Source organism: Dendrobates tinctorius, unplaced genomic scaffold (assembly GCF_039654945.1).
Source record: "Dendrobates tinctorius isolate UK_male_01 unplaced genomic scaffold, ASM3965494v1 ptg000237l, whole genome shotgun sequence".
In the NCBI taxonomy this organism is placed as follows: Eukaryota; Metazoa; Chordata; class Amphibia; order Anura; family Dendrobatidae; genus Dendrobates; species Dendrobates tinctorius.
The window spans coordinates 962,072-986,533 of record NW_027361904.1 but is presented as its reverse complement, the minus strand read 5'-3'; the positions used below and the strand labels follow the sequence as shown (position 1 = coordinate 986,533).

General features: G+C 47.4%; 1 protein-coding gene across 1 annotated transcript in view; it reads left to right on the top strand.

Moving 5' to 3' along the window:
• Positions 1-24,462, top strand: part of LOC141060481 (uncharacterized) — a 242,517-nt gene that overhangs the window by 194,086 nt on the left and 23,969 nt on the right. The window contains 5 exon segments of the mRNA XM_073556744.1: positions 7,610-7,755; positions 8,549-8,725; positions 8,809-8,932; positions 9,013-9,074; positions 9,277-9,496. Coding sequence (XP_073412845.1) covers positions 7,678-7,755; positions 8,549-8,725; positions 8,809-8,932; positions 9,013-9,074; positions 9,277-9,496 — 661 coding nt within the window. The 5' untranslated portion in view covers positions 7,610-7,677.

Here is a 24,462-nt window from a genome sequence, read left to right as displayed (position 1 = left end):
ACATCATTATTGACATCTTTGGTACAAACCCCAGTTCCCCTTGAGCCACTGATCTGTCTATTTGGGGTGTGGGATGAGGAGGCATGGGGTCATTATGTTGGGATTTTTCCACGGGAGACAATGTTTATGGCACGGAAGGTACTAGCATTACGGTGGATGGAGAATTCACCTCCTTCTCTTGGGTCCTGGATCACTTTGGTAAATTTGATTATCCCATATGAACGTACGCTGTATCACAACAGAGGGTGCCCGGGAAAATTCGAAAAGATTTGGGAGAGGTGGAATTCCTCTCACCTTACTTTGCAGAGCGGGTATGTCGCACAGTAAACAGCTCATTATATGGAAGTAGGCTGCGGAATAGTTTATGGTTTAGAAGCCAGGCAGGCTTCATCATTGGAATAATAACACGAAGCTATCGTGATTTAATTGGTGTTATGTTTTGCTTTATTTCTATACAACTGATGCCCACATTATGCTTTACATTTCAGGTTATCTGAACATATGTATGTTTTGTATCAAGCTTAACATCATATACTAAAATGTGTGTATTGTGGTTTAATAAACAAATTTAAAAAAAAAAAAAAAAAAGTACAGAAATACTATAGACGGAATAAACCATATACATTATATAATGTCAGATAATGGATGAAAGTCTTGCAAAAGATTAGCTAACAGCACATGGGTCAAAAAAGCTTTCCATGTCCTGGACTATATCTGAGAGGTGACAGAACCTCAGGAGTGTGGACACCACCTTATCTTAAAAGTGGTCTCCTTTCAAGAGTCAGGCAGATAATCACAGGTTACGTACACATTTCACACACAGCTCCGCTCCGCGCACATTACACACGCGGCTCCGCTCCGCACACATTACCCACGAGGCTCCGCTCTGCACACATTACACACGCGGCTCCGCTCCGCACACATTACATGCTCGGCATCCTCTCCACGCACATTACACACGCGGCTCCGCTCCGCTCACATTACACACGCGGCTCCGCTCTGCACACATTACACACGCGGCTCCGCTCCGCGCACATTACACACGCGGCTCCGCTCCGCACACATTACACACGCGGCTCCGCTCCGCGCACATTACACACGCGGCTCCGCTCCGCGCACATTACACACGAGGCTCCGCTCCGCACACATTACACACGCGGCTCCGCTCCGCGCACATTACACACGAGGCTCCGCTCCGCACACATTACACACGAGGCTCCGCTCCGCGCACATTACACACGAGGCTCCGCTCCGCGCACATTACACACGCGGCTCCGCTCCGCACACATTACACACACGGCTCCGCTCCGCACACATTACACACACGGCTCCGCTCTGCACACATTACACACGCGGCTCCGCTCCGCACACATTACACACACGGCTCCGCTCCGCACACATTACACACGCGGCTCCGCTCCGCACACATTACACACGCGGCTCCGCTCCGCACACATTACATGCTCGGCATCCTCTCCACGCACATTACACACGCGGCTCCGCTCCGCGCACATTACACACGGGGCTCCGCTCCCCACACATTACACACGCGGCTCCGCTCCGCACACATTACACACGCGGCTCCGCTCCGCACACATTACACACGCGGCTCCGCTCCGCACACATTACATGCTCGGCATCCTCTCCGCACACATTACACACGAGGCTCCGCTCCGCTCACATTACACACGGGGCTCCGCTCCCCGCACATTACACACGCGGCTCCGCTCCGCACACATTACACACGCGGCTCCGCTCCGCACACATTACACACGCGGCTCCGCTCCGCACACATTACACACGCGGCTCCGCTCCGCACACATTACACACGCGGCTCCGCTCCGCGCACATTACACACGCGGCTCCGCTCCGCGCACATTACACACGCGGCTCCGCTCCGCGCACATTACACACGCGGCTCCGCTCCGCGCACATTACACACGCGGCTCCTCTCCGCGCACATTACACACGCGGCTCCGCTCCGCGCACATTACACACGCGGCTCCGCTCCGCTCACATTACACACGGGGCTCCGCTCCGCGCACATTACACACGCGGCTCCGCTCCGCACACATTACACACGCGGCTCCGCTCCGCACACATTACACACGCGGCTCCTCTCCGCACACATTACACACGCGGCTCCGCTCCGCACACATTACACACGCGGCTCCGCTCCGCTCACATTACACACGGGGCTCCGCTCCGCGCACATTACACACGCGGCTCCGCTCCGCGCACATTACACACGCGGCTCCGCTCCGCGCACATTACACACGAGGCTCCGCTCCGCACACATTACACACGCGGCTCCGCTCCGCACACATTACACACGCGGCTCCTCTCCGCACACATTACACACGCGGCTCCGCTCCGCACACATTACACACGTGGCTCCGCTCCGCACACATTACACACGCGGCTCCGCTCCGCACACATTACACACGCGGCTCCGCTCCATCCTCCTCTATAATACTAGACATCATCCCGCACAGCAGAGTTCTGCAGACAAGTGTGATGTGTCGTTCGCGAAGGATCTGACACAAAGAGCCGGCTCCCTGCTGTGAACGATGGCACCCTAGTGAGAGCCACTAAAATCCCTGAATGGCTCTCACTGGGTGTAAAATCCCGGTGTTCAGCAGATGTAACTCCGCCCCTTCAGCTATTTAATTAGTCCCTAGAAAGTGGGCGGGGTTTCGGACGGCTGCGCAAGTGAAGTGTGCAATAGGGATCCATTTAGGATCCAAAAAGTGCAGGACTGCCCATTACTCGCAGACACTGAGACACCTGGAGCTCCGCCTCTGATCATGTGACTGCCCCCCATGTGACTGATCACATGACTGTGACGTCACGCAGGTCCTGTCCGCACACGGCGGGGCAGCTCTGCAGGTGGAGGTATGTGTGTGTTTCTGTCACTCGCTTCTATGGCGCCACCATATTCCTCAGCGCTGTACAGACATTATCACAATCTAATTCCCCATCAGTCTCTGGAGCGCGGGAGGAAACACGGGGAGAACATACAGACTCCCTGCAGATGGCGCCCTCCTCCTGTTATTGGGGAGGATTAACCCTTTATGCGGCTGATGATGGGAGGAGTTGTAGTTGTTATTCTCTGTGTGGTTACATCTGATGTCACATGACCGCTGCTGTATTCAGTCTCCAGCCCCCAGGACTCTCCTGTACCTTCCTCCCTATGACATGGCCTCAGTGTGGCCCCTCAGGGATCCTGTACCTTCCTCCCTATGACATGGCCTCAGTGTGGCCCCTCAGGGCTCCTGTACCTTCCTCCCTATGACATGGCCTCAGTGTGGCCCCTCAGGGCTCCTGTACCTTCCTCCCTATGACATGGACTCAGTGTGGCCCCTCAGGGCTCCTGTACCTTCCTCCCTATGACATGGTCTCAGTGTGGCCCCTCAGGGCTCCTGTACCTTCCTCCCCTTGACATGGACTCAGTGTGGCCCCTCAGGGCTCCTTTACCTTCCTCCCTATGACATGGCCTCAGTGTGGCCCCTCAGGGCTCCTGTACCTTCCTCTCTATGACATGGCCTCAGTGTGGCCCCTCAGGACTCTCCTGTACCTTCCTCCCTATGACATGGCCTCAGAGTGGCCCCTCAGGACTCCTGCACCTTCCTCCCTATGACATGGACTCAGTGTGGCCCCTCAGGGCTCCTGTACCTTCCTCCCTATGACATGGTCTCAGTGTGGCCCCTCAGGGCTCCTGTACCTTCCTCCCCTTGACATGGACTCAGTGTGGCCCCTCAGGGCTCCTTTACCTTCCTCCCTATGACATGGCCTCAGTGTGGCCCCTCAGGGCTCCTGTACCTTCCTCTCTATGACATGGCCTCAGTGTGGCCCCTCAGGGCTCCTGAACCTTCCTCCCTATGACATGGCCTCAGTGTGGCCCCTCAGGACTCCTGCACCTTCCTCCCTATAACATGGCCTCAGTGTGGCCCCTCAGGGCTCTCCTGTACCTTCCTCCCTATAACATGGCCTCAGTGTGGCCCCTCGGGGCTTCTGTACCTTCCTCCCTATGACATGGCCTCAGTGTGGCCCCCTCAGGGCTCCTGTACCTTCCTCCCTATGACATGGCCTCAGTGTGGCCCCTCAGGACTCCTGCACCTTCCTCCCTATAACATGGCCTCAGTGTGGCCCCTCAGGACTCTCCTGTACCTTCCTCCCTATAACATGGCCTCAGTGTGGCCCCTCAGGGCTCTCCTGTACCTTCCTCCCTATAACATGGCCTCAGTGTGGCCCCTCGGGGCTCCTGTGCCTTCCTCGCTATGACATGGCCTCAGTGTGGCCCCTCAGGGCTCTCCTGTACCTTCCTCCCTATGACATGGCCTCAGTGTGGCCCCTCAGGGCTCCTGCACCTTCCTCCCTATAACATGGCCTCGGTGTGGCCCCTCAGGACTCTCCTGTACCTTCCTCCCTATGACATGGCCTCAGTGTGGCCCCTCGGGGCTCCTGTGCCTTCCTCGCTATGACATGGCCTCAGTGTGGCCCCTCAGGGCTCTCCTGTACCTTCCTCCCTATAACATGGCCTCATTGTGGCCCCTCAGGACTCTCCTGTACCTTCCTCCCTATAACATGGACTCAGTGTGGCCCCTCAGGGCTCCTGTACCTTCCTCCCTATGACATGGACTCAGTGTGGCCCCTCAGGGCTCCTGTACCTTCCTCCCTATGACATGGCCTCAGTGTGGCCCCTCAGGACTCCTGTACCTTCCTCGCTATGACATGGCCTCAGTGTGGCCCCTCAGGGCTCCTGTACCTTCCTCCCTATGACATGGCCTCAGTGAGGCCCCTCAGGGCTCCTGTGCCTTCCTCCCTATAACATGGTCTCAGTGTGGCCCCTCAGGTCTCTTGTCTAGCAGCCCAGTACTCCTCTGCTGTGCTGCCAGGACCTGGTTTGTATTTGCCCCATGTTCTCAGTGTCCCCATCACACTGGCATTATGATTGTGTAACATCTCACAGAGGTAAATAGGTAAAACAATAGAAACTGCAACTGACCCTGCCTATGTCTGTACAGACTAGAAATTCTGACCTAGCGCTTCCTGTGTGGACTGGAATAGCTCTAACAGAATATACTATGGCCGCTCAGACCTATGCTGCCTGAAAGGCCATCAGGTGCTTCACATTCCTCCTAAGGAACCGAAGGGCAGAGCAGAGTGTAAATTACCTACTGAAGGGAAGGAGTGCTGTGATAGAAAGAGATTCCAGAGTGAGTGAAAAGAAACTACCAAATACAAAATGAGAAGATAAGGTACTGCTGGAGTGTATGCCGCATACTTCCTAAACTAGAAACAGAGGATAGGTGCAGGGTGAAAAGAATAATCAGCAGAGAGATAAACCCTAACTGGTCTTTCACTGACTGGCATAAACGGCAGTATGGCTGGACATCCAAATGAAAATATCACCATCATATACCAGCAGGGGGGGTAGTATATAGAGCCGCACCTGAAAGATGATTGCGCAGACAGATGAATAAAAGAAAGTAGCTGTTACCCTAAACAGACTAAAGAAAGGATAACAGTGAGGACACCAAGAACCTGCTCCAGAGACAGTGAGGACACCAGGAACCTGCTCCAGAGACAGTGAGGACACCAGGAACCTGCTCCAGAGACAGTGAGGGCACCAGGAACCTGCTCCAGAGCCAGTGAGGACACCAGGAACCTGCTCCAGAGACAGTGAGGGCACCAGGAACCTGCTCCACAGAAAGTGAGGTCACCAGGAATCTGTTCCAGAGACCATGAGGACACTACGAACCTGCTACAGAGACCATGAGGACACCAGGAGCCGGCTCCAGAGTCCGTGAGGACACCAGGAGCCGGCACCAGGAACCTGCTCCAGAGACAGTGAGGGCACCAGGAATCTGCTCCAGAGACAGTGAAGGTACCAGGAACCTGCTCCAGAGACCGTGTGGGCACCAGGAACCTGCTCCAGAGACCGTGAGGACACCAGGAACCTGCTCCACAGAAAGTGAGGTCACCAGGAATCTGTTCCAGAGACCGTGAGGACACTACGAACCTGCTACAGAGACCATGAGGACACCAGGAGCCGGCTCCAGAGTCCGTGAGGGCACCAGGAACCTGCTCCAGAGTCCGTGAGGGCACCAGGAACCTGCTCCAGAGTCCGTGAGGGCACCAGGAACCTGCTCCAGAGTCCGTGAGGGCACCAGGAACCTGCTCCAGAGTCCGTGAGGGCACCAGGAACCTGCTCCAGAGTCCGTGAGGGCACCAGGAACCTGCTCCAGAGTCCGTGAGGGCACCAGGAACCTGCTCCAGAGTCCGTGAGGGCACCAGGAACCTGCTCCAGAGTCCGTGAGGGCACCAGGAACCTGCTCCAGAGTCCGTGAGGGCACCAGGAACCTGCTCCAGAGTCCGTGAGGGCACCAGGAACCTGCTCCAGAGTCCGTGAGGGCACCAGGAACCTGCTCCAGAGTCCGTGAGGGCACCAGGAACCTGCTCCAGAGTCCGTGAGGGCACCAGGAACCTGCTCCAGAGTCCGTGAGGGCACCAGGAACCTGCTCCAGAGTCCGTGAGGGCACCAGGAACCTGCTCCAGAGTCCGTGAGGGCACCAGGAACCTGCTCCAGAGTCCGTGAGGGCACCAGGAACCTGCTCCAGAGTCCGTGAGGGCACCAGGAACCTGCTCCAGAGTCCGTGAGGGCACCAGGAACCTGCTCCAGAGTCCGTGAGGGCACCAGGAACCTGCTCCAGAGTCCGTGAGGGCACCAGGAACCTGCTCCAGAGTCCGTGAGGGCACCAGGAACCTGCTCCAGAGTCCGTGAGGGCACCAGGAACCTGCTCCAGAGACAGTGAGGACATCAGGAACCTGCTCCCGAGACAGTGAGGACACCAGGAACCTACTCCAGAGAAAAGGCGTAACTGCTGTGGGTTCAACCCAGGCGCATGATAACCGGTACCTGGACTCTCCATAATCAGCTGAAAAGATCCACTTCCATCTCAACGTGACAGATCTGGGAGCAGTGATCTCTGTGTGATGTCACTGTGTGATCTCCATCCTTTGTTTCTTACCATTATCGCTGCTGTTCTCCCTCCCTGTAATGGTGCACTAGATGTGGAAACCTGGCTGCTATTAATATAATCCCTGTACTGGGATAAGGAGGACCTCCTGGATTAGGTGCATGGAGTGGCTGCTGGCCGTTGGAGCGAGCTGAAAGAAAATAGATGCAGTGAGAAATCAAACCAGAAGGTCAAAGTCTGGGAAAGAATGCGAGACCAAGTGAGAAACGAACAACTGAAAGATGCGGGATGACAAAGCAGCAGACCAGGATCAGTAACAACTTATAACTGGCACTGAAAAGTAACTGCAGGGGGTTAAGCGGGATTTGCCCCCACACAAGGCTGACCGCAGAGAGCGGACCACTACTGATAACCAGTACGCTGCAGTGAGACATATGGTGCCACCCAGTAGGGAATCTAAGTCCCAGCAACACTAATGTTAAATAGGAACATGTCACTGCCTGCACTCAGTGCAAGAGCGGCGCCACCTACAGGCAGAGGTCACGGGAGAGGGTAAAAATGGTGGTTAGTTTTTAAAACATTTTTCCTTTGTTTACTATGATGTTTACATTGTATTTTCCTTTCAGGTTCTTATAATAAAGGATCCTCTGCTGATATCGTCTCTGCGGGAATCTTTGTGATTAATGTGTCAGGGATGAATAAGGACAGAGGCAAGATGGCGGAGTGGATACTAAACCTTACCCTGGAGATAATCTTCCATCTTACCGGAGAGGTGAGAGGTTCTGATGTCATCACATGACCTCATTATCTATGGGAATAACAGGGGATATGACCGGAGAGGCGAGAGGCTCTGATGTCATCACATGACCTCATTATCTATGGGAATAACTGGGGATATGACCGGAGAGGCGAGAGGCTCTGATGTCATCACATGACCTCATTATCTATGGGAATAACAGGGGATATGACCGGAGAGGTGAGAGGCTCTGATGTCATCACATGACCTCATTATCTATGGGAATAACAGGGGATATGACCGGAGAGGTGAGAGGCTCTGATGTCATCACATGACCTCATTATCTATGGGAATAACGGGATATGACCGGAGAAGTGAGAGGCTCTGATGTCATCACATGACCTCATTATCTATGGGAATATCAGAGGATATGACCGGAGAGGTGAGAGATTCTGATGTCATCACATGACCTCATTATCTATGGGAATAACAGGAGATATGACCGGAGAGGTGAGAGGCTCTGATGACATCACATGACCTCATTATCTATGGGAATAACGGGATATGACCAGAGAGGTGAGAGGCTCTGATGTCATCACATGACCTCATTATCTATAGGAATAACGGGATATGACGGGAGAGGTGAGAGGCTCTGATGTCATCACATGACCTCATTATCTATGGGAATAATGGGATATGACCGGAAGGGTGAGAGGCTCTGATGTCATCACATGACCTCATTATCTATGGGAATAACAGGGGATGTGACCGGAGAGGTGATGGACTCTGGAGATGTCTGTAGTGATATTATTAATGTCTCCACACTCAGGATTACACAGTAGTGAAGACCTCTAGTGATCGCTGTCAGGCCCCTTTGTCTGAAGGACGGGGAGGATCCCTGAGCCCAATCCCGGGGCCTCCACCTCACCCCCGGATACATGAGGACATCAATGGCCAGAAGATCCTAGAACTCGCCAACAAGATGGTCGAGCTGCTGACTGGAGAGGTGACGCTGCTGGGAATGCTGGGACATTATACAGGACAGCACTGGAGGATTCTGGGTGATGACGGTATCATTGTGTGTGTCAGGTTCCTATAAGGTGTCAGGACGTCACCGTCTATTTCTCCATGGAGGAGTGGGAGTATCTAGAAGGACACAAGGATCGGTACCAGGAGGTGATGATGGAGGAGCACCGGCCCCACACATCACCAGGTAATAGACAGGACTAAATACACACGGCCGATAATTCTCTGTATGTAATAATGATGTCAGTCCTGTCTGTGTCTCCTCAGTTCTCTCCAGTAAGAGGACAACCCCAGAGAGATGTCCCGCTCCTCCTCCACAGGACCATCAGGTAGATGGAGATCTCCCTATGATGTGTAGACGGCTGTGACGTCCTTGTGTTCAGTTTTGTTTTCTCCTCCCGTATTATATGTTTTATACTTGTGTAATGAGAGCGGTGGAGACGGCAGGATCACAGCTGACCACAGACATCACATGTCCGGATCTTCTCACCATTATTCGTGCGGATTTCTCTTACAATATTTGTTTTGCAGCTTTTGGATCCGGATAAAGATCTGAACAATATTAATGGTCCAGAGAGAAATGTGAGGGGCGATCAGCGGTGTAAAGAGGAGACCCCTAATGTGAGGGGCGATCAGTGGTGTAAAGAGGAGACCCCTAATGTGAGGGGCGATCACTGGTGTAAAGAGGAAACCCCCAATGTGAGGAGCGATCAGTGGTGTAAAGAGGAGACCCCTACAGATCACTGCCCAGGTGAGGGTCTTTAGATAAATATTCACTTTCAGCACATTCTGAATTGATAATGATGTGATCCTGTTATATGTGAGGTCACAGGTCGTCATTTATAATATGGATGATAATATAATTATTTTTAATGCAAAATTACATGTCCAGTTTTATCAATATTTCATTATTTCTGCAGCCGCTATAGGCTGCCATTTTTATTTGCCAGTGTGTAAGTGTCTGAGCTCCTGTGCCCAGGGGCGGCCGTATTTGTGGTGTGTAAGTGAGTAAAGGAGACTGTGGCCGGTGTCCGATCAATCTCCTACATTGTGGCTGCCTCTAGCTGTGAACTGGGTATGCTGTAAATAAAGCTGTCATCTGTATATATATATATATATATATATATATATATATATACACTGTGTTCCAAATTATTATGCAAATTGGATTTAAGTGTTATAAAGATGTAATTTTTTGTTTTTCAAATAAACTCATAGATGGTATTGTGTATCAGGGCTCTTTGGATCACTGAAATCAATCTCAAATTCCTGTGATAATTAGTTTACCAGGTGAGCTCAATTAAAGGAAAACTACTTAAGAATGATGTTCCACATTATTAAGCAGGGCACAGGTTTCAAGGAATTTAGGAAAGAAAAAGGATCTCTCTGCTGCTGAAAAGCATCAAATAGTGCAATGCCTTGGTCAAGAGATGAAAACATTAGATATTTCCCAAAAATTTAAGCGTGATCATCGTACTGTTAAGAGATTTGTGGTTGATTCTGAGCACAGACGTGTTTGTGCTGATAAAGGCAAAATGAGGAAGGTTTCTGCCAGGCAAGTTCATCAGATTAAGAGAGCAGCTGCTAAAAAGCCATTACAAACCAGCAAACAGATATTTAAAGCTGCTGGTGCCTCTGAAGTCCCTCGAACCTCAAGGTGTAGGATCCTTCAAAGGCTTGCTGTGGTGCATAAATCTACTATTCGGCCACCCCTAAACAGTGTTCACAAGCAGAAATGGTTGCAGTGGGCCCAGACATACATGAAGACTAATTTTCATACAGTCTTGTTTACTGATGAGTGTCGAGCAACCCTGGATGGTCCAGATGGATGGAGTAGTGGATGGTTGGTGGATGGCCACCATGTCCCAACAAGGCTGCGACATCAGCAAGGAGGTGGAGGAGTCATGTTTTGGGCCGGAATCATGGGGAAACAGCTGGTAGGGCTCTTTAAGGTTCCTGAAGGTGTGAAAATGACCTCTGCAAAGTATATCGAGTTTCTGACTGACGGCTGTCTTCCATGGTATAAGAAGAAGAAATGTGCCTTCAGGAGCAAAATCCTCTTCATGCATGACAATGCACCATCTCATGCTGCAAAGAATACCTCTGAGTCATTGACTGCTATGGGCATAAAAGGAGATAAACTCATGGTGTGGCCACCATCTTCCCCTGACCTCAACCCTGTAGAGAACCTTTGGAGTATCATCAAGCAAAAGATCTAGGAGGGTGGGAGGCAGCTCACATCAAAACAGCAGCTCTGGGAGGCTATTCCGACTTCATGCAAAGAAATCCAAGCAGAAACTCTCCAAAAACTCCCAAGTTCAATGGATGCAAGAATTGTGAAGGTGATGTCACAGAAGGGTTCCTATGTTACCATGTAACTTGGCCTGTTAGGATGTTTTGGAGTTAAATAGCTTTTTTGTTCAGTGAATGTGACCTCCTAATGCTGCAAATTCCACAAATGAGCATTTTCAGTTCTTTAACCTTCGTCCGGCTGAGTAAGTACAATTGTACCTATTCCGTTTTAAAATTGCAATAACTTTTTTTTCGAAAAGCCGTAGAGGGCTGAAATTTCGTGACATCTCTGCAGTTTTGGTCCAGAATATATTGGCCAAATTTCAATAAAATATCTCCACCCCCTTCCGAGATAAGGGGTCGAGATATTTTTGCATCCATAACAAGCTGCATAGGTACAAATGTACCCTCATATATTTTGAATGAAGATAATGCAAGGAAAAAAGAATAATATTTTTTTTAATGATAATGCTATTTTATTATTATAAACAAGTAAAAAAACTGTTCATTTACATTATAAAAGAAAATGTAAGAAACTTTTTTTTATTGATTTTCTTCGCAAGTAATGCATGTTGTCTTTGCTACCGAGTGTTCATCGCAAATAGGTTTCACACGAACCACACAAGACTTTCTAGTCTTACATTGTTTTCGCCTCAGGTCTCGGCAGACATAGCAACTACCAACAACAGGGGAGGGTCCACGACTACCATGAGGTATTTGAGGGCCAGCTGCTGCTTGCGATGCTACCAGAATGCATCGTCCAAGCACCATTTCTACTGCACCTCAAAGAAAATGGTTTCTCATCATCATTCGGTTTGTACTACGATCTTCAATTGCAGGCATACACAGCTGATTTGCGAGATCTTTCAGGAACTTTCTTCGTTGATCCTTTGTCCTGAAGCTTGGATTGTGTTCTCTGTAGATGATGTAGGATGCAAACCCAGTGACGTCAATCATATTGTAGGAAAATGCCAGAGGCCAACGTAATGTTCGTCGTTTCACAGTGTACGCTCCCAACATTTTATCCATAACATCAACTCCGCCTTTTGTTTTGTTGTAGTATTTTATTATCTCTGGCTTGGCTGCTAGTGTCTCTTCAACTTCTCCCATCATGTGCATAGATGATAGAAGCACGACTGATTTGTTCTTCTTTGGTACATATGAACAGACTGTTGCATCATGATTGTAGGCAAAATATGTCGAGTTTACAGGCCTTTCTTTGGCAGGCTGCATGTTGCTAGGTAGGAACCTTTTGTTTTTTTACTCTTCGCCACGACAGCACCCACTGGAGGTATCGGATCCGCCCATTTGGAACAGGAAACCCTACAGGAAAGATAAAAGGGGCGGTCCGCCTTTCCTCCTCAGTTTTGGTTTCCTGTTCCAAATGGAGCAGGATCCTGCAGGATCTTACCCGGGCCATGCATCCACCTGTGCGGTCTCCTCGGGAACGGCAGGGGCTGCGGTCCGGAAGCAGCGTCGGGGGAGATTCCGTTTGACGGCTCCCCCCTCGTCTGGTGGCATAGTGGTAATGACCGGGTCCGGGGAGGGCCGCCCGGTCTTACCAGGGAGCAGGCCGGGCCGGTCCGGCATCCGGGGGATCCCCCCCCCAATCGGTGGGGATATAGCGTGGAGGTGAGGCCATGAGCGCGCGAGCCGCACGTGTGAGTAGCGGTGGCGCGGAAGCCGGCCGGCACCCGACGCTCCTATACCCCGGAAGTAATGGTTGAACTTCCGGGGTAGGATGGCGATGACGCGGCGCATGCGCCCTGTGACAGGGCGACTTCCGGGGGCACGACAAGAAGAAAGATAAAACAGCGCTGCATCGTTGGAACCATGTCGTCCCCCGCAGAGTCGCAAACCCCAGCAGGGGATTCAGCTGGGGGCAACTCCACCAGGGACCGCAGCGCCAGGACAGAGACTGCCCGCAGGAGCGAGGCAGCAGAAACCCGATCCAGACCGTCTCAGCCATCCGACCCGGTATTAAGCTTCACTGGGTGAGTGTGCAAAGTATATACTCTACCTATTAAGCTAACCTCCTCCCTCCCCCCCCCCTCTCTCTTTACCTTTGACCTCTCACTTCAGTCAAAGAAAAAAGAAAAAACTAAACATAAAGAATGCGCATTATGTTCAGATCCTCTCCCTGACTCCTACCCAAAAAAAACTCTGCAAACAATGCACGAAAGAGACCAGGCAGGGGTCGACGATATCTTCCAAAGATATCCGAGCCATAATTAGGGAGGAAATACAAGCCATCAACCGCGCCAGCACTCCCGCAGAGTCCAGTCATAAGAAACAGGTCATTGTTAGTTCAGAGTCAGAGGAAGAACAGGAGTTAAACTCAGGCTCCGCATCCACGTCCTCATCGTCATCCTCGGAGATGGAAGGACGCGCATGTTTTCCACTGGACAGCGTAGATAACCTTGTAAAAGCGGTTAGAAATACTATGGGATGTGAAGAAGAAAGGGGAGCCCAAACCGCGCAGGACATTATGTTTGCGGGATTGGCAGAGAAAAAGAGGAGATTATTTCCGGTGATACCGGCAATTAAGGACCTCATCAAAAGAAAGTGGGAGAAACACGACCAGAGGGGTTTTTCTCCCATCAGCTTCAAAACGGAAATACCCGTTCACTGATGAAGATCTATTAAAATGGACTAAAGTACCAAAGGTGGATGCCGTCATATCCTCCACTTCCAAACAGACCTCGATCCCGGTCGAGGACACAGGATTGTTAGCAGACCCATTAGACCGAAAGGCTGAATCTTCGCTCAAAAGGTCCTGGGAATCCACCACCGGGGTATTCAAACCCGCAATAGCCAGCACATGTACTGCTAGATCAATGCTGGTATGGCTAGATCAATTAGACCAGCAGATTGAGCAAAGAGTGTCAAGGGAGAAACTGCGTGCAGCCATCCCGTTGATAAGAGGTGCAGCTGCCTTTATGGCAGACGCTTCAGCGGACACCCTAAGACTGGCAGCGAGGTCGGCAGCCCTGGTGAATAACGCCAGACGCGCGCTGTGGATAAAGAGCTGGAAAGGGGATGCACAATCAAAATCCAAAATTAGTGCAACCCCATGCGAGGGTGAGTTCCTCTTTGGAAAAGCCTTAGACGAAATTCTCGCCAAGGCAAAAGAAAGGAAAAAGGCCTTCAGTGATTCTCCCATTCCGTTTTATAGGAAAACCTTTAAAAGACGGCCATTCGGGAGAAGAAGGCAATCGGACAGAACGAACAGATGGGCCACGAAAGACGAAAAGCAGAAGGGTACCATCTTCAGAGGGCCAACATATAGGAGAGATAAAAATTAAGAGTTTAGACCCACCAGTTGGGGGTAGATTAAAATTTTTTTTTTTTACCAAGTGGGAACAAATTACGTTAAACCCATGGATTTTGAACATAATCAAGGAAGGAATAAAAATTGAATTCCTTCGGATCCCCTATGAGTTCTTTGTTATAACTCGCCTTAATTCCTCACTTCAGCAAAAGGCTCTCGAAGACGAGATTCGAGTCCTACTAGCTAAAAAAGTTTTAGTTGACGTCCCTGAGGAACAACAGGGTAGAGGTTTTTACTCTCCCCTGTTTTTGGTGCCTAAACCAGACGGTACGTTTAGAACCATTATTAATTTAAAGAAGCTAAATTCATTTATAAAAAATTATAATTTCAAAATGGAATCAATTAGATCCACTATAAAGCTTCTTTTCCCAAATTGCGTAATGGCAGGGATTGATTTAAAAGATGCTTATTATCATCTCCCTATACACAACAGATTCCAGAAATACCTAAGAGTCGCAGTGGAAGTCGAGGGAAGGATTCGTCATTTCCAATACGCGGCAATGCCCTTCGGGCTTTCCACGGCACCAAGAATATTTACCAAGGTGATGGCAGAAGTGATGGCCTACCTTCGCCAAAAAGACACACTAATTGTGCCATATCTAGACGACTTCCTAATAATTGGGAATTCAGTCAAACAATGTACTGAACGCGTAACTGACGCAATCTCCTCTTTTCAGAGCCTTGGCTGGATCATCAATATCCAAAAGTCCAGACTCGATCCGCAATCTCTCCAGACATTTCTGGGATTTCATCTAGATTCCTTGACCCAGAGATGTCTACTACCTCAGGTAAAAATCATCCTCACAAAACAAAAAATACAAGCAGCTATAGATAAACCACGTGTATCCTTGAGACAAGCAATGTCACTATTAGGATCACTAAATTCTTGCACCCCGGCAGTCCGGTGGGCCCAGTACCATGTCCGTACGCTACAACACCAGATCCTCCAAGAGGATATGCGACATAGTGGTCATTTGCAGAGCAAAATAACCCTGTCACAAGAAGTCTTGACTTCTCTAGAGTGGTGGTTAGACGATAACCATTTATGTTCAGGAGTTCCATGGGTTATAGTTCCATCCTGTATCGTAACCACCGATGCCAGTCCCCAGGGCTGGGGAGCCCACATGGAGAATGGGTTTCATCAGGGAAGGTGGAGTAGAGAGGAATGCGATTACTCATCTAATTTAAAAGAACTGACTGCAGTGTTCTATGCTCTATACAACTTCCTTCCGCAGCTCCAACAGAAGCATGTAAGGATCCTGTCGGACAACACCACCACAGTGGCATATATAAACAGACAAGGAGGAACTCGATCAGAGACTCTGATGTCTTCAGCGTCAAGAATTTTAAACTTAGCAGAAAACTATTTTTTGTCCCTCTCGGCCCTTCATATCAGAGGCGAGAGCAATCAAAAGGCAGACTTCCTAAGCCGACACACTCTACGACAAGGAGAGTGGTGCCTCAATCGGAAGGTCTTCAGGGACATAGTAGCCTCATGGGGACAACCCGAGGTGGACCTTTTCGCCACGAAGGAGAACAGGCAGATAAAAACATTTGCCTCCCTATCTCCGTCAGATCACCCAGACATACTGGACGCCTTTCTGACTCCATGGAGTTTCAACCTGGCGTATGCGTTCCCTCCATTGATCCTCCTACCTCAAGTAATTCGGAAGATCAGAGACGACAAAGCAAGAATAATCTTAATAGCACCGTTCTGGCCAAAAAGACCGTGGTTTTCGTGGCTGCAGATTATGTCAATAACAGATCCTTGGATCCTTCCGACTGCCAATCTACTCTCCCAAGGCCCCTTTTTCCACCCTCAAGTGCTCAGCTTGCACTTGACGGCGTGGAATTTGAGAGGCAGTTATTGAGGACAAGAGGATTCTCGGAGTCCTTAATTACTACACTACTACAAAGTAGAAAACAGTCCACAACCCAAATTTACACTAGAATATGGAAAAAATTTCTTCAATTCCATACAGTACCTCATACAGCAGAAGTTCCGATAATCCCAATCTTGGAATTTCTGCAGAAGGGGAAAGACTTAGGCTTAGCAGTAAATACACTGAGAGTACAAATATCGGCATTAGGAGCACTATATGGCCATAATATAGCAGGCAACAAGTGGATAACTCGTTTCATTACAGCATGTGAACGAATAGCTCCAATCCACATACCCTCCGTCCCTACATGGGATCTAAATCTGGTCTTAGACGCCCTAACGGTAGACCCCTTTGAGCCGATCGACACAATACCCTTCAAATACTTAGCATTTAAAATGGCCCTCTTAGTATCACTGACCTCAGCTAGAAGAGTGGGTGATATCCAGGCCTTGTCAATAGATCCACCTTTTTTCCAAGAATACCAAGACAGATTGGTATTAAAACCAGACCCTGCCTACCTGCCAAAAGTGGCAACAAAATACCATAGATCTCAGGAGATACTCCTCCCAACCTTCTATAAAAATCCCTCTACTCCGGAAGAGCAGAAGTTCCATACTCTGGACGTCAAAAGAACTGTCCTGAAATGTATTGAGAGGTCCAACAGTTGGAGGCAGAGTAGGGCCCTATTTGTTTCATTTCAGGGCTGTAAGAAGGGGTATGGAGTCACGAAGAGCACCATTTCCCGGTGGATCAGAGAGGCCATTCGTTTAGCCTACTCCGCAAAAAACGAAGATCCTCCAGGGAACATCAGGGCGCATTCCACCAGGGCAATGGCAACCTCTTGGGCGGAAAAGGGAGATGTTCCGATTGAAACTATATGTAAGGCGGCAGTTTGGTCATCCCCTTCTACCTTCTATAACCACTACAGACTTGATCTTTCATCAACCTCTGACTTAAGCTTTGGCAGGACTATCCTTGGCACGGTGGTCCCACCCAGGTGATGGTCTCTGGAATCTCTCCAGTGGGTGCTGTCGTGGCGAAGAGTAAAAAGCCGGATTACTTACCGGTAATGCTCTTTTAATGAGTCCACGACAGCACCCGTTCACTTCCCCCCCTAAGGATATCAATAGTTAAAGTATATTAACCAAATAATGGATAAGAAAGATGTTAAAATAGGAGAACATTGCCTAATCCTTGGCGGTCCCTCTGGTACTCTGAAACGAAAAACTGAGGAGGAAAGGCGGACCGCCCCTTTTATCTTTCCTGTAGGGTTTCCTGTTCCAAATGGGCGGATCCGATACCTCCAGTGGGTGCTGTCGTGGACTCATTAAAAGAGCATTACCGGTAAGTAATCCGGCTTTTCTCACTGTACCAACTAGTGTCATGTTCCAGGAGTTCAATAGCTTAGCTAGTTCCACGGTTGTAAAGAAGTTATCGGTGGTGACATTTCTTCCAGAGCCTTTATACAAGCTCACTAGGTCCAATACTGTTCGGTCACCAATGTTTACTAGTCGAGGACCATCAGTTGGTTTCCCAGTGTAGAGCTGACCTTGTAATGGGTAGGCGTTTGACGAGTCACAAGCCCAGAAAATCTTTATGCCATATTTAGCTGGTTTTGAAGGTATATACTGGGTAAATTTAGTATGGCCTCTAAATGGAAATAATTACTCGTCGACGGTGATACAATTATAAGGCTTGTAGGCTCTCTTCAGATTTCTGTTCAGCATTGTCCAGATGTCCCGTATGGGTGCAGCTTTATCTGTTTGCACACGTTCTGCACGTGTATTTTCCTTGTCAAATCTGATAAATCTGAGTATCATCTTGAAGCGGTCACGAGACATGGCTGCACGTATAAGAGGCAGAGCGTCAACATTCCACATTTCCTCCAGATTCTCTTTGTTGTCTCTGTGTACACCAGCAGCAATCAGTATGCCCAAAAATGCATGGAGTTCAGTTTCAGTAAATTGCTTGAATGCTTTTTGTGGTGGCCGTTCAGAAGAATCAGGAAAACGTTGTACCAGTTCGTTGTTGTAAGCATCACAAACTCTCTTGGCCTCTCGATTCGTTTCTCGTAATATGATGTCACACATCTCGGGAGTCATGATTGACTTGAATATCTCTTTTGCTGTATACAGGTTGCTGATTGCTGCAGGGCCACCTCTTTGTCGTAGGACATTACGAGATTTTGTTTGTGCATTTGGCAGTGGATCACTACACCATTGAGTTTTATCCTTAGCAGTCCAAATGTCGCCTGCACTTTGAGGCACAGACTCATCCTCAACACTTTCGTCTGAGTCGTATTCTTTTTCCTGCTCTATGACCATTTCTTGTTCAATGTCTGAATCTTCTTCAGTAACATCCACTTGTGGTACATAGTTTTCATCATCAGATGCAACATAAGGTTCTTCCTCGTGCTCAGAATCAGATTCTTCTAGCATTCGCATTATTTCGTCAGACGTAAATCTGTAAATATCAAAAAATGAAAAATAAATAATTTTCCGAAATACTACACAATACTACATTATTGGCTTTTCACAATGATTTCACATGATTGGAATACAAGACTAGAAGGATACAACTTATTTGCAAGAAACAGACTTGATAAACGAGGAGGAGGTGTCGCATTGTATGTTAGAAACGCGTATATCTGCACAGAGATTGAAGCTTCAGAGACTGGGACTTCTGTGGAAACTGTTTGGGTAAGAATACAAGGACAGAACAATGGAAAGGACACCATTGTAGGCATTTACTACAGGCCGCCTGTGCAAGCTGAAGATATGGATGAACTCTTTATGCATCAAATGGCCAAGTTCTCCAAAAAATATGACATAGTTGTCATGGGAGATTTCAACTATCCAAACATTTGTTGGGAATCTCTCTCAGGCAAAACTAACAGGTCAAGGAAATTCTTATCATCTCTTGCTGACAACTTTATCTTCCAAAAGGTAAGGGAGAAAACAAGGGGATCTGCTACCTTGGATCTAATCCTTATAAACAGGGAGGAAATGGTTGAGGAGGTAAAAGTGGCTGGGACCCTAGGAGGTAGCGACCATGCTATTTTAGAATTTTGGATAACTAGAGTCGGAAGACCTGTGAAGACTCAGACGTCAAGGTTAGATTTCAGAAAGGCAGATTTTAAGGGATTCAGAAAGAGAATTGGAGGGATCCAATGGCTGGATATCCTTAAAGACAAAAATGTCCAGGAAGGATGGGAAATCTTTAAAAATGAAATTCTCAAAGCACAGTTGTTAACAATTCCGAAAAGAGGGAAGAATAGGAAGCATTTAAGGAAACCAGGATGGATGAACACAGAACTTAAGCACATGCTATAAAGGAAGAAAAAAATGTTTATAAAATGGAAAGAGGGAGGCATATCTAAAGAAGAATATAATGCTGTCTGCAGAACCTGCAGGGCACAAATCAGATTATTTAAATCTGAAAATGAATTGAGGCTTGCAAGAGATGTCAAAAGCAATAATAAAGGATTTTGGGGATATGTCAAAAGTAAAAGAAAAGTCAAAGATGCTATAGGATTTTTACAGGATGAAAATGATGAAATGGTAAGACAGGATGTTGAGAAGGCTGAACTTTTTTAAATTCCTATTTTGCATCTGTTTTCTCTCAGTAAGGAAATGTAACATCAACTGTTATTCACTGTCGTATTAAGGGAATAGAAGAATCCAGGATATCTATAAACAGAAAGATAGTGAGGAAACACTTAGCTAACCTAAATGAATTCAAGTCTCCAGGTCCAGATGAATTACACCCCAGAGTACTGAAGGAGATAGCAGAAGAAATTTTTGAACCCCTCTCCATAATCTTTGAAAATTCTTGGAGAACAGGAGAAGTGCCAGAAGACTGGAGAAGAGCAAATGTTGTTCCTATCTTCAAAAAGGGGAAGAAGGTGGACCCAGGCAACTATAGGCCGGTGAGTCTGACTTCTATACCAGGAAAGATCTTTGAACAAATTATTAAACAACATGTATGTCAATACCTGGATAAGAATGAAGTGATTAAACAGAGTCAGCATGGGTTTGTAACTAATAAGTCATGTCAGACTAACTTAATTTCCTTCTATGACGGTATTACTGATTGGGTGGATCAAGGAAATGCTGTAGATATAGTATATCTTGACTTCAGCAAAGCATTTGACAAAGTCTCTCATACAATCCTTATTGAAAAAATGACTAAGTATGGAATGGACAAGGCAACTGTTAGGTGGATTCATAACTGGCTTAGTGATCGGACCCAAAGAGTGGTCGTAAATGGCTGCACATCCAGTTGGAAGAATGTCTCAAGTGGGGTACCACAGGGCTCTGTCCTGGGCCCTGTATTGTTCAACATCTTTATCAACGATTTAGATGAATTGAGGGTAAACTGATTAAATTTGCTGATGACACAAAGCTAGGAGGGATAGCTAATACTAGAGAAGAGAGAGAGAGGATTCAAAAAGATATAAATAAACTGGAGAAGTGGGCAGCAACTAACAATGGTTTTTAACAGGGAGAAATGCAAAGTATTACATCTGGGCAATAAAAATGAAAAAAGCATATATAGAATGGGAGGAATAGGGCTAAGTGACAGCACATGTGAAAAAGACTTGGGTATACTAATAGATCACAGACTGAATATGAGTCAACAGTGTGATGCAGCAGCAAAAAAGGCAAATGCAATTCTAGGATGTATTAACAGAAGCATACAGTCTAGATCATGTGAAGTCATTATTTCCCTCTACTCCTCTTTGGTCAGACCTCATCTGGAATATTGTGTCCAGTTTTGGGCACCACATTTTAAAAAAGACATCAACAAACTGGAGCAAGTTCAGAAAAGAGCGACCAGAATGGTGACCGGTTTGCAAACCCTGTCTTATGAGGAAAGGTTGCAGGATTTGGGAATGTTTAGTTTGCAAAAGAGAAGACTGAGAGGAGACTTAATAGCTGTCTACAAATATCTAAAGGGCTGTCACAAAGTAGAAGGATCAACTTTATTCTCATTTGCACAAGGAAAGACTAGAAGCAATGGGATGAAACTGAATGGGAGGAGACACAGATTAGATATTAGAAAAAACTTTTTGACAGTTAGAGTGATCAATGAGTGGAACAGGCTGCCACGAGAAGTGGTGAGTTCTCCTTCAATGGAAGTCTTCAAACAGAGGCTGGACAGACATCTGACTGGGATGATTTAGCGAATCCTGCTTTGAGCAGGGGGTTGGACCAGATGGCCCAGGAGGTCCCTTCCAACTCTACGATTCTATGATTCTAAAATGATACTAACCTGCAAACACGTTTTCTTGGATTATGGCGGAAACTAGATCCAGCATCACTATCACTCATGATGACTTGGTAGATGAATTTTGGCTTCGCAATTTAGTTCAGTAACACGTGGCAAGTAGAATGAAACTCGATTCTAAAGTGCAGATAAAAAAGTAAATTATTTCTAGTGATAACTATTTATAAATGTCATTTATATATTATGGAAACCGTATACGGTTTCAGAATTTTCATTCCATCTCCGACTGTTTTTTCGACCAATAGGAAAATTGTAACAGAGCCACCATCTTTATTTTGTGCTGAATATAAGTAAAACATCGTAAAACAATATGTAGATACTAATTATTATCCATTTTTCGTATAAAAATCATACCTATAGTGATAAGTTTCATACAAAATATATGTAAGCCAAGTCCAGGCTCAAAGACAATTTCTGACTGTTCTCCCCACATAAGGCGAATGAAGGTATAACTGGCTGTTAGATGCTGTGAGACGTTCCTACCTTCGTATCCAAGAAATTGAAGACTTCACAAGCCTAGAAATGTGTGTGCTCACAGCAATGAGATGAACAGCAAAATGGCTACTGAGAGGAGGGAGGCAGGAAGAGAAGTAGAAGCCACTCCCAGTTTGAATCAACTTAATTGACAGCAACATAAGTGCGCAGTAACAACACTGGCCAATAGATATCAGCATAACATTTGTAGCTGAATGAACTTTAGTTTCTGAAACCAAGTAAAGGAGAAAGTCTTCCCACAGTGGAGGTATATATGAAGGTACAATTGTACCTCTGCAGCCTGTTAACGTTGTAAAATTATGCAGCCTGACGAAGGTTAAAACACATCAAATGTTTAGAAATTCTACTGTGCATAATAATTTGGAACAGTGCAATTTGAGTTTTTATTCATTTTGGAGATTATACTGTTATTATTGGGAGGTTTCTTCAATAAAATTCGATGTATAATCTAACAGGTGATGACTTTTATTAGACTGACTGTCATTTGTACCGACTATTTAGGAAGATCATAGAAAAATATAATTTGCATAATAATTTGGAACACTGTGTGTGTGTGTGTATGTGTGTGTATGTATGTGTGTGTATATATATATATATATGTATATATATATATATATAAAGCTAAGTGTATGTATGTGTGTTGTAGGAATTCGCTCTGGTAGGTAATGGCAGGGCTGCAGAAACGAGGCAACACACAGGCTTAAAGTCCAATTTCAGTGGTTTAACGTCACGTTGCAAACAGCCAGTTAACAGAAAGTAAGGAAAAACATAAATATAGTCCAGTTTGGAGAACAACTGGTTCCAGACTCACCCTTTGCACGGGACGGGCTTATCTAAGCAGCTGCCAGGTCCGCGGCATGCGCCAGGTGCCATTCCCAGGGTTGTTGAGAGTCTTGCTGCTATAGTCCTGCAGCACGGGGATCCTGTATACAAGTTCATGCTAAGTCCAGCCAAGTTCCTGTAACTTCCAGACACACACTCACCAAGTGCCAAACACCAACCTCCATTACATAGCCCATAACCCCTCCCACAGGTGAGGTAGACATCACATGGGCTGATCACGTGACCATGACATCATTGCAGGTCCTGTCTTTAGGGAAAAACCCGGCCAAACATTAATATGCTGTGAGAAATATATCTCCCATCCAGTAAAACACCCTTTACTGTACCACATACCTCCCTTCTATGTTCAACCCTAAGGGGGTGGACACATGACATACAGTGAACTCTGGACAGGGCATCTGCATTCCCCTGTAGTCTGCCTGCGCGATGTTCTACTGAAAATTTAAAATTTTGCAGGGACAGGAACCACCTGGTGACTCGGGCATTCCTCTCCTTAGCTTGACTCATTCACGTAAAAGGGAATGATCTGTCACCAACCGAAATGTTCTCCCCAGCAAATATTAGCGCAACGATTCCAGTGCCCACTTGATGGCCAGGCACTCTCTCCACAATACTGTACCTGGTTTCAGCTGGGGTAAGCTTCCAGCTTAGGAAACGGGATGCTCTTCCCCGTTAACCTCCTGAGACAGCACGGCACCGAGCCCTATCTCAGAGGCATCCGTCTGCACAACAAACTCTTTTTTTGAAATTTTGAGTGATCAGGACTGGTGTACCACACAGTACCCCTTTTAACTTTGTAAAGGCCTCCTCTAACTGATCATACCAGTGGACCATCACAGATTTCCTCCCTTTTAAGCAGTATGTTAAAGGCGCGGACAGGGTTGCAAAGTTGGGAATGAATCGCCTGTAATATCCCACCAAACCTAAAAAGGCTTTTACCTGTTTTGTTGTGAGGGGACGGGGCCAGTTCTGGATTGCCTCTACTTTGTTTACTTGGGGCTTGAGAACTCCTCTCCTAATGACATAACACAAGTACCGAGCTTCTTCCAACCCTATGGAACACTTCTTTGGATTTGCAGTTTGCCCTGCTTGTCGCAGAGAGTCTATCACTGCCTGTACTTTTGCTAAGTGACTTTCCCAGTCGGTGCTGTACACAATAATATCGTCTAGATAGGCTGAGGCATAGCGGCGATGGGGTCAGAGAACAATATCCATTAACTGGTGGAACGTTGCTTGTGCACCATGCAACCCAAAGGGTAACACCTTATACTGGAACAGCCCCTCGGGTGTTACAAAAGCCGTTTTTTCCTTTGCCGCCTCTGTTAGGGGTACCTGCCAATAACCTTTTGTGAGGTCCAGAGTCGTAAAATACCGTGCCTGCCCAAATCGCTCTATCAACTCGTCAACCCGAGGCATAGGGTAGGCGTCAAACTTTGAAATTTTATTAAGCTTTCTAAAATCATAACAGAATCTTAGAGACCCATCAGGCTTGGGTATTAGGACTATTGGGCTGGCCCACTCACTTTGGGACTCTTCTATGACCCCTAACTATAGCATAGTTGTTACCTCTTCAGAAATGGCTTG